The following is a 10,576-nucleotide window of genomic DNA, read 5'->3' on the forward strand; positions in this document are numbered from 1 at the left end:
ATGAGGAGAAATATCTTTCATATTTGGGTACTTGGTCCAATGTGTGGTGGCATCACATAACAAGAAAACTTCTGTTTTACAGAAAAATGTTATGGTTTCTTGAAATAAATTGTAGATTTTAATATTATATTCTTTTACTTATTTATTGCATTTTAGTGAATAAATGTCTCAAATTGATTCTCCAACAGCATTAAGACAATACCACTTTAAGACAGTGTGATGTGCTGCAAGTTATGTTTTTTTCAGCTGAGGAACAAATCATGGAACAAGGTGAGGCTGGTGGTGCAGGATACCAGCGAAATTAGAAACAATAGATGCAAAACAAACATCTGTAATAATTTCGGAAGGGTCTCGACCCGAAACTTCAAACTTTCCGGCTCCTCTGATGCTGCTTGGCCTGCTGCGTTCATCCAGTTTCACACCGTGCTAACTGTAATATGTGACATAGTCACTTGGTGGCGCTATCTTCCTGGTCGAGCAACAGCTCCACGAAGAAATTTACGTAATATTTTACATTAGGAGGAAGTATCTCAACTTTGTGTTGGATTTGTGCTATTTTTACTCCCTCATTTGCATACATTAATCAGTCAGTGAAACTTTGCATATGAAAAGTCATTCTAATGTTAAGTGTGAAAATGGAAGTTAATGTGCCCCAATCTCACTGTAAGATGCTCAAAAATATAAATGTCTTATCTGCATTTAGAACGACTGAAATTGAATTAAACGCTGATTTCCAGCTAAACAGTACATTGACTTTTAAAGGATATTTGAAACATGTTTATGGTATAATCTGAAGCCACAATTGTACCGTGTATCTAACATTTCTCTTGCAAGTGAATAGGAGTAACCTCTACTGAGGCATGTTGTTCAATTTGGGACATTTGTTAACGCAGCATAATAACCCCATTTAAAAGACCGCCTTTATGCCCAATGTTAACTCTTGGGAAGTGAGTGCACAGCACAAAGTTGGGCTTCCCAGGAGCAGAATACAGATGGCCAAATGAACTGGTTTTAAGATTTTGTTCTCTAGGACTTTGTCACAGTTGTTTTTGAAGCTTTCATGCCCTTTAGCCATCATCCCGCATTCTCCCACCCACTGGCTCTTCTACGCCCTCCATAAACCTTCCAAGTCCATTCATGTTCTCTCCCCCCATGCCACCTCATACCCCCACACACTAACTCTATAGCCTCTCATTAGGCATGGCTATGGCTTAGGGATGTTATCACTAGATAATTAATCCAGAGACCCAGGTCCGAGTTTGAATAGCACCATGGCAGGTAGTGCATTTTGAACTCAATAAAAATCTGGAATAGGGAATCTAATGATGACCATTAAATTGTTGTTGATTTTTGGAGGATCCGAAGTGACTCATTCATGTCCTTAAGGTAAGAAAACTGAAAACAATAATTAAACTTCTGAAAATGTAATACAGATCTTGTTTATGCACTTAGCCTTTCCCCACTAAGATTTTGAAATGTGGTGAAACATTCATAATCATTTCAATTATAAATAGCCTTCAGAAAATGCTTACAAAGAGCTCAATTGAAATCGGAGGAGCAATGTACTTTTCTTTCTATTTACACCAGATGATCTGTTAATTGAAGAATCCAGCAGAGGGTGTCCTTTAAACTGATAGCTTCAGCTGATTGCTCATGTTAAAGAGACTGGCGATTCAATGACAAAGATTTCAGATCGTACACCGAATCAGACATTAGCCAGCCTTCAAAAGTAGCTGCATCTCTACCCCATCAATTCATAATCACGCCCATTGTCAGGAATCACTCTTCAAACAGTCAAAGTGGATTTGTTTGAACTCAGTGCTAATTTCCTGTAGCCCAGCTAAGTTCAGATTCCCTGTAATTCATGTCCTTCCCCCTCCCAGGAAAAGTGGCATATATCAGAAATATAGGCAGTCATCCTATATCCAGGCCCTGCCTGCCGATTGAAGCTCCATTGGATCTTTTCAGCTCTGTAAGAATCCAGCCATCAACTCGAAGCACTCAATCAGATCATTCAGTTCATCAAATCTATATCAGGTGTCCAGACTCCAAAGGCACCTCCTCTAACCCTATTCCATTATCTCTATTTCCTTCAGCCTCGTAAATATATCCAGCCCTCCCCTAATGCATCAATACCAGCTACTTCAACTCCTCCATGTGCCAGTGAGTTCCATATTCACATCACATTGTTTGGAATTTCTCCCAAATATTATATTGGACCAGTTGGTGACTATATCATTTTCTGCCAGTCTTATTCTGAGATGCTGACAAGTGGAAGGCCTTTTGTGGTATCCAGACTATTCAGCTCCTAAGCACAATCAGTGACCACATCTTAGTCTTTCCTTTTCTAGAGAAAAGAACTTTCAATTTTAATTCTTCCTGATAGCTGAAAACTCTCAGTTTTGGTGATTTTTCTTCCTCTTTAAGCTTTTACCATCACCCATTGGGTCTTGTTCATGCTGTTTGACCAACCTCCTTCACCAAACATTATGTCTTGGATGATGCTCAGTGTTTTACAAACAGGTGCCTTTCCTGTCACTAAGCTTCACCCTTTAAATAGGGCTGGGAACCAATATATACAGTGGCCTGTTTTACCAGTAGCTGGTTCTTTCATGGCCAACTAATTCCTGGCATGAGACCTGAAGCTGAAACATTCTATTTTAGAGACAGGAGTGCTACTACCCAAGCTATAAGGCCCTCCCCTCTTACTTCTGGCAGCAGTATTAAGAAGCTTTTCTGATTCATTTTACATTACTAACCATTTGTACTGGTGACACATTGGAGAATTTTGGTGGTCCTTATCCTTTGTACCAAACCCTAGGCTACTGAGCTTGATCTATGGTGGTAGACACCTTATTATTCAAGCATGACCAAGTGAGCAAATATTTCTGTGGGTCTCATCAGAGTCTGAAACGGGATCAATACAGATGTCCACAGATCGGGCAGTTCATGTTGTTGTTGGGGGTACTTGGGGGAACTTCTGCAGCTGCCATTTCTGGTCTTTCTCTACAACTTCAAGGGTTACAAGGCATATCTCATGTTGATTACCAGGTAGGCCCCAGCTAATGCCTCAACAAAAAGGAAGCTGAACTCTGACTGTAAATCTTCTCTTGATTTACAGCTTCTCATTTCACCTCCTATCCACTCCTTTTCATGGTGACCCCTATTAACCTCAATCTCTACCTCCACAGATGCAGGAAACATGAAACCTAGGCCATTACAGCATGAAAAGCGTACTGTTACCTTCAGCGAAAATGTCACAGTGGCAACGTAATGTGAACTACAGCAAAGGGATGGAAGGCACTGCACATTTCTGGAAGCCTGAAGCAGCATGTTAAGAACTGATAATTGCTTATAATAGATTTTCAAAATATTACACCTAGTCACCAGTTATAGAGTAGCAATCACCAAGCAGAATAAAATAAGATGAGGATAAAGGAAGAAGCATCTTAAACAAGATAATAAAATGTGAGGCTGGATGAACACAGCAGGCCAAGCAGCATCTCAGGAGCACAAAAGCTGACGTGTCGGGCCTAGACCCTTCATCAGAGAGGGGGATGGGGAGAGGGAACTGGAATAAATAGGGAGAGAGGGGGAGGCGGACTGAAGATGGAGAGTAAAGAAGATAGGTGGAGAGAGTATAGGTGGGGAGGTAGGGAGGGGATAGGTCAGTCCAGGGAAGACGGACAGGTCAAGGAGGTGGGATGAGGTTAGTAGGTAGATGGGGGTGCGGCTTGGGGTGGGAGGAAGGGATGGGTGAGAGGAAGAACCGGTTAGGGAGGCAGAGACAGGTTGGACTGGTTTTGGGATGCAGTGGGTGGGGGGGAAGAGCTGGGCTGGTTGTGTGGTGCAGTGGGGGGAGGGGACGAACTGGGCTGGTTTAGGGATGCAGTAGGGGAAGGGGAGATTTTGAAACTGGTGAAGTCCACATTGATACCATTATGCTGCAGGGTTCCCAGGCGGAATATGAGTTGCTGTTCCTGCAACCTTCGGGTGGCATCATTGTGGCAGTGCAGGAGGCCCATGATGGACATGTCATCTAGAGAATGGGAGGGGGAGTGGAAATGGTTTGCGACTGGGAGGTGCAGTTGTTTGTTGCAAACTGAGCGGAGGTGTTCTGCAAAGCGGTCCCCAAACCTCCGCTTGGTTTCCCCAATGTAGAGGAAGCCGCACCGGGTACAGTGGATGCAGTATACCACATTGGCAGATGTGTAGGTGAACCTCTGCTTAATGTGGAATGTCATCTTGGGGCCTGGGATAGGGGTGAGGGAGGAGGTGTGGGGGCAAGTGTAGCATTTCCTGCGGTTGCAGGGGAAGGTGCCGGGTGTGGTGGGGTTGGAGGGCAGTGTGGAGCGAACAAGGGAGTCACGGAGAGAGTGGTCTCTCCGGAAAGCAGACAGGGGTGGGGATGGAAAAATGTCTATGGTGGTGGGGTCGGATTGTAAATGGCGGAAGTGTCGGAGGATGATGCGTTGTATCCGGAGGTTGGTAGGGTGGTGTGTGAGAACGAGGGGGATCCTCTTAGGGCGGTTGTGGCGGGGGCGGGGTGTGAGGGATGTGTTGCAGGAAATACGGGAGACGCGGTCAAGGGCGTTCTCGATCACTGTGGGGGGAAAGTTGCGGTCCTTAAAGAACTTGGACATCTGGGATGTGCGGGAGTGGAATGTCTTATCGTGGGAGCAGATGCGGCGGAGGCGGAGGAATTGGGAATAGGGGATGGAATTTTTGCAGGAGGGTGGGTGGGAGGAGGTGTATTCTAAGTAGCTGTGGGAGTCGGTGGGCTTGAAATGGACATCAGTTACAAGCTGGTTGCCTGAGATGGAGACTGAGAGATCCAGGAAGGTGAGGGATGTGCTGGAGATGGACCAGGTGAACTGAAGGTTGGGGTGGAAGGTGTTGGTGAAGTGGATGAACTGTTCGAGCTCCTCTGGGGAGCAAGAGGCGGCGCCGATACAGTCATCAATGTACCGGAGGAAGAGGTGGGGTTTGGGGCCTGTGTAGGTGCGGAAGAGGGACTGTTCCACGTAACCTACAAAGAGGCATCTTAAACAGCTTTCTTAGTCTTCACTTTTAGAATTGTGGTATTTTGATGCTTATGTTCTTGCTTGAAAAATTTGACAGCTGAGAAAGTTGTTGGAATTTTATGGAATGATAGGGTGGAATGGAATCCCACTCCCCCCTCCCATCACCATCCCATTAGGCAGATTCCAAGGATGGAGGTTGGGGCAGGTTTGATCATCAGCGTTTGAGAGGTTGCAAGGTAAAAAAACCAATGGCCTCCCTTCAACCAAGCACAGGGAAGGAAAGCTTGCAGCAGTCCTACCAGATATGGGTACTCTGAGCCCAAGTGAGGGACCCTGCATTACAGAGACAAACTCCACAAGAAGATGCTGCCATGCCTTCATAGACCCATGCTCCACTCTCTTTTGACACCCCTCCCTCAGCCTCCAATATGCCTAAACTCACTTCTATCTAGGAATCCACGGTGACCTTTCTGCAACAGTGCAGTTACTGACAAAAGCCCCTGCTCATTCCCAGCAGCTCCCAGTGTTGGGATTCCTAGCCTACCCAGGTTGAAGTGCTAAACAGGAGAGGAGGGCTGACTCTGCTGAACTGAATGTAACAGCTTTGAGCTTTGTGCAGAAAAGTTGCAGAGTTTCTACAAATAATATGATAAACCTTTAAATGGACAGTGCACTTCAGAAGTGTTTTAAGGATGTAAAATATACTGGACCCAAAACCTCTGCTATAATTCAACCATGTTGGAGAAATATGGTGTGATGAATGGAGCAGGAAAATTCAAGGGCTGTACATTTTATTCAGGTTGCTCCATATTTTAAGACGCATTCTTCCCAAATATTTCTACCATCCACAAAAAAAAGCTTAGATAGCTGCATTGAGTTGTGTCTATGGATTCTACAAACAATGCCACAAGTTTGAATAAACTCTGCAGTTCTTCTGTCACTTACGCTGATATGCCCTCTAACCATCCTCACATCGACACTACTACTTACAAGGACTTTCAGCTGGGCAGGCAGCTTTCAGGAATTCAACATCTGTGAAGAAATTCCAATTTCTGGTAAGGGATATTTAAATCTATAGACAGAGGGATACTGAATGTACCTCAGTTAACGAGGATCAGTTTAGTTTTTCAATGATTAGCAACAAATACCCTGCGTCCCATCTGTTGAGTGTACTGTATAAGCTGGGCAGCCTGTGGTAGGCAAGGGAAGCTGAAAGGGTCTATCCAAAATTAGGGGTTTGTTTTTTAAAAAAAGCAGAGAATGCTGAGAAAACTCAGCAGCTCTGGCAGCATTCGTGGAGACAGAACGCACTTAACCTTTCGGGCCAGTGACCCTTCTTTAAGGACCCGAAATGTTAACTGATTTCTCTCTACAGATGCTGCTGAGTTCTCCCAGCAATTTCTATTTCTGATTTTCCAGCATCCGCAGTTGTTTGTGATTATTTTAAAAGTCGGTTTAGAGGTTTGTTTGCAGACTCAAAACACTCTGAGACAAGTTTGCACCGTAGCACCGAGCCTAAAGTGAATATTTCAAATCAGCTGTCAAGTTTTTTGTTCATCTTTGAATGTTTTCAGTGGAGTGTAAACGTGACCACCAGTACAATGGCTCCCATTGTATTTACTCGCTTATAAAATTACACACGCCCTACAGAGATGAAAGGTGTTAGAAAGATGACAACATGGTAAATTTCCAGGAGACAAAATGCTTTCCGCAGACTCCGGGAAGGACCACCCCAACGTGCACTTGAGAAAACGGAGGGGGCACATTTCAGGAGAAGCGATCACGTTCCTTTAGAGGTCCCTCCAGCACTTTGACTCTTAGTTAATTTGTGCCATAAATTCGTGTTAGGGTGTGGGTTAGTGCGCCTTTTATTGCGGGCAGATATACGGGACAGCAGTGGCACCCCAGGATTTACATTCTGCAAATTAACACCAGTTAATGGGGACTGGCTCTTTTATACAGAAAACTTTCTCAGGCACCAGACTCTGCGCCATTATGCGTCAGTCCACATAAAGACTGAAAGGCCGGGTTAATCTGATCAATGGGATCTTATCATGACTTTCAGGGTGTTCCATTATGGGGAGGGTTTAAGGTGCATTTTACCACAGAGTGTCAACAAACTATTACAGAACTTGACACAGTGTACCGGTGCTCGAGGCTGCGAAGACAAACGGGGAAATTTTGTTCTGTAAGTGAAATAATAAATAAGCTCTTGATGTTTTGCAATTTAGTTACAACTACGACTCCCCGATTTACATTCTGCTGGGATGCTTTCAAAGCGCTGACAAATACAACACTTCGGGCCTAGGCCCGAAACGTCAGCTTTCCTGCTCCCCTGATGCTGCTGTGTTCATCCAGCTCCACACCTATGCTATCTCAGATTCTCCAGCATCTGCAGTTCCCATTATCTCTGAAACAACACTTGAGTGTGTTGCTTCGGAGTAAGCCAGTAATTCTGCACTAACATAGTGAGTGCAAAGAGGCCATTCGGCTCTCACTCTGCTGTTCACTGGGATCTGCCGGTGTGTGATTATATGTTTACACCAGATGTGAAAGTGTGTTCACCTGCAAACCATTTTGTCCTTAACATTTCACTCGCTAACGGTAAATTTACTTTTAATATTTTACTCCTGCATTTGACAAACGATCATTTTTATACATCTTCAGCAGCGAGGGCAATTCATGAATGACACCGTCTCTACCGACAGAATGAGAGAGAGAGAGACCACTTCGAACTGAATTCTTTAAAATGCTCACAACTCTCAGGGTAAATAAACAGCTTGACTGCGGTTAAATCAAACCAACCGTCCCAGGAAAGTGCGAACATTCCTTTAGGAAAAGCGTTGACTCTTCCATGTCGAGCTAAGTGTGGAGTTTCACGGCTTTGGCTAAGGGGGTGTGGGTTTTGGGGGTGAGGGGGCTGGGTTTGAACTGGAAAGTTGCCCTCTCAGCGACGCATTGAGGATCAGCTGTGATACCGCCTCCAGTGAGTGCCAGTGGGATCGCGGCTGACAGTCCCATTCACCTCCTACACAACCGGTAAGTAAGTACACACCGAAAAAAGCCTCTTTTGCAAGGGCTTTCTTTCCAGCTTGACGTCCGCAAGCTTTTGGTTTCAGCTCTTCTCGCCGTCTCGTTGCATCGCCGGGGTCAAAAAGTGAGTCACCCCATTTCCTGATGTGTGCCTGATTATCACAGGCAAAACTTTCTTCGGCAAATTCCCACTCAGTTACTTTTCGGCATCATTAGTGGAGTGTATACCTCCATCCTCCCGAAATCGGTTTCCCGTGAAGAACTGATCTGTTTTCACTGCAGCCCTTTCGATGGAATGCTTTCTGGTTGAACTTTCCGGACAGCTTAGGCGCTGGGAAGAGAGACTGTCGTCCCCAGCGCAGTTAACTTGTTTCTAAGTGGTGTGCATGTGGATTTTCTGCACCTTGCCCCAGTTGCAGCGGGCTGTAGTTTGAACAGAATTTGTCCTCTCCCTAGCTACTACCAGTTCTGGACTCGAAACGTTAACTCTGCTTTCTCTCTCTCTCTCTTTGCAGAGATGCGGCAGGCTTGCTGAGTTTCTCCAGCTATTTCTCAGTTTCTGTTTTGTCATCCCACGCCTCCCAGACAGTAAATCATTCCCTTTCCAAATAATTCCCAACTCCATTTGGAGATAGATTAGATGAGCTGGATTGGAACTGAATGAAGTGAAGCTAAATGAAATCTGCATTAGATTAACGATTCAATCTTTATATTTCAGGGTGAAGTCTCGATTTTTCCTTTTTGAGAGGAGAAGTGAAGTTCGTGTTGAGGAGATGAGGTGCTTTTGGGAACTCACTCGGTTTCTTTTGGTGTCCTATCTTATCTGCTGTCCCGGGGAAGGGGCGAAAGGCAGAGATGGGAACGAACAAGCCAGCCGTCCCAGGAGGAAGGGGAAGGGGAAAATGTTGCCGAACAAAGGAGTTCTGACCACCAGGGAGGGCCATGAGTGTTCCTGGGAGGTGCAGGGGCAGGAAGAGTCCACCCTCCAGCTGAACTGCACGGACCAAGGCAACAGTTATGTGTGTCAGTACAACGGCACGCCACGCAGCTGCCTCGCCTACAGCAGCAGGGCGGCCCAGTACTGGAAACAGGTCCTCAGTAAAGTCAAGAGGAAAAAGCACGCCTGTCAAGGAGATGCCACCTTAAAAGCGAGGGTCTGCAAGCAGGGGCCGCCAGAATCGCAGCTGAAACTGAAGGGCAAGAGCCCCGAGCCTGGCAGGAGAAAGGAAAAGGCTCGTTTCAGAGGGACCGGGCGCCTGAAGGAGCAGAGGGCAGGACTGGGCCAGCCTGAGCCCACTCTGAAAACCCGGAAAAAGACCAGCAGCAAATCCAAAGCGTCGGATTCTGTCAGGGGCGAGGAGCCGAGCTCACTGAGCGAGATGAATAATGACCATCCCGATTTGCAAGGAGACCTCTCTCAGGTTTATTGCGCCCGGAAATGGCATTCCCTCTGCTCCTTCTTCGTCGGGCTGTGGAATGGCTAGTTGGAGGCTTTCTCTGACACCATAGCGAGATAGTCTTAGGTACATCCATCCAGCACCGCCCTCCCCCCACCCCTTCTTCCTTCCCGCCTCTGTAACTGAGATCTCCTTTAATACTAAACAGAACCACTGCTGAATTAGAACTGATTTTTTTTTACGTACTAAATAGACTCACACTGTCGAGTGAAACACTGTGAACGCTATCTCTGTTAATTTAACATTTTAATAACTTGTTTGTTGCTTTGTATTTTTTTAACTCGACCCTGTAAGACACAACATTAAAGTGAGAGAAACCACTTTTGAATTGTGCCGCTTGCATTAAGATGCGCAGGAGCACTGACTGTGAGGGAGAGTGTCGGAGGGGCTGGAGAGTCTGACTCCTCACGGGTTAAGAATAACTGAGATGAGCTGGAGTGTGGGGGCGGGGTGTGAAGACTCATTTGTTCAATTATATTTCGCCCCTGTCCATTACACGTTCTGTGTTTGTGCTCAGTGTCCTATTGGAAAGGGTCTATTGCTGGTCCCTGTAGCGCCAGGGTCCGCAGCTCAGCTGAACCGCGAGGGCAGTGTTGTGTTGGAGAGGTGTCACTGTGGCACCGTTAGGACTGAACAGGACCTGCCACGAAGCGGGAAATGTGGCAAGGTGTCCCCTCGCCCAGCCTGACCACTCCCTGCCTACACCGGAGCTGCCACCGTCAGTAGCTATCCATCTGAACATCTGCTACTGAATCGATGCAAATACCATAGGCTGCACTTGAACCGCAAAACGCAGGTATACACTGCAGTTGGGAACTGAGGCCAATTCATTCGGTGGGGACATCTTACACCATCTGGGCCTCGTCCTGGACCAAATGTAACTCTGCATTTTGAAGAAATCAGATTGCAGCATTCTTTGTGACATCCAGAAAACCTTCTTTAATTTTTTTTGTGAAACATTTTGAATTGCTGCAAGGCGCAATGGCGATAGGCTTTCTTTCCAAAAAACATCACGGAAGGACAAAAAGTCATCGACTTCAAACATGAACTCGGCTTCTCTGG

At 45.9% G+C, this 10,576-nt stretch overlaps 1 protein-coding gene across 4 annotated transcripts in view; it reads left to right on the forward strand.

The window, feature by feature from the left end:
• Nucleotides 1-9,836, forward strand: part of LOC125461935 (fibroblast growth factor-binding protein 3-like) — a 38,753-nt gene extending 28,917 nt beyond the window's left edge. Inside the window, exons 1-2 of one of the 4 annotated variants that reach the window (XM_059652922.1) lie at nt 7,136-7,212; nt 8,776-9,836. In XM_059652922.1, the coding sequence (XP_059508905.1) occupies nt 8,831-9,541 (711 nt within the window). In that variant the 5' untranslated portion in view covers nt 7,136-7,212; nt 8,776-8,830 and the 3' untranslated portion in view covers nt 9,542-9,836. Of the gene's footprint in view, nt 1-7,135; nt 7,213-7,999; nt 8,182-8,775 lie in introns of those variants that run through there. The other 3 variants (XM_048551318.1, XM_059652921.1, XM_059652924.1) reach the window with 3 other exon arrangements.
• The last annotated feature ends 740 nt before the right edge of the window (nt 9,837-10,576 follow it).

This window comes from Stegostoma tigrinum, chromosome 20 (genome assembly GCF_030684315.1).
Source record: "Stegostoma tigrinum isolate sSteTig4 chromosome 20, sSteTig4.hap1, whole genome shotgun sequence".
NCBI lineage: Eukaryota > Metazoa > Chordata > Chondrichthyes > Orectolobiformes > Stegostomatidae > Stegostoma > Stegostoma tigrinum.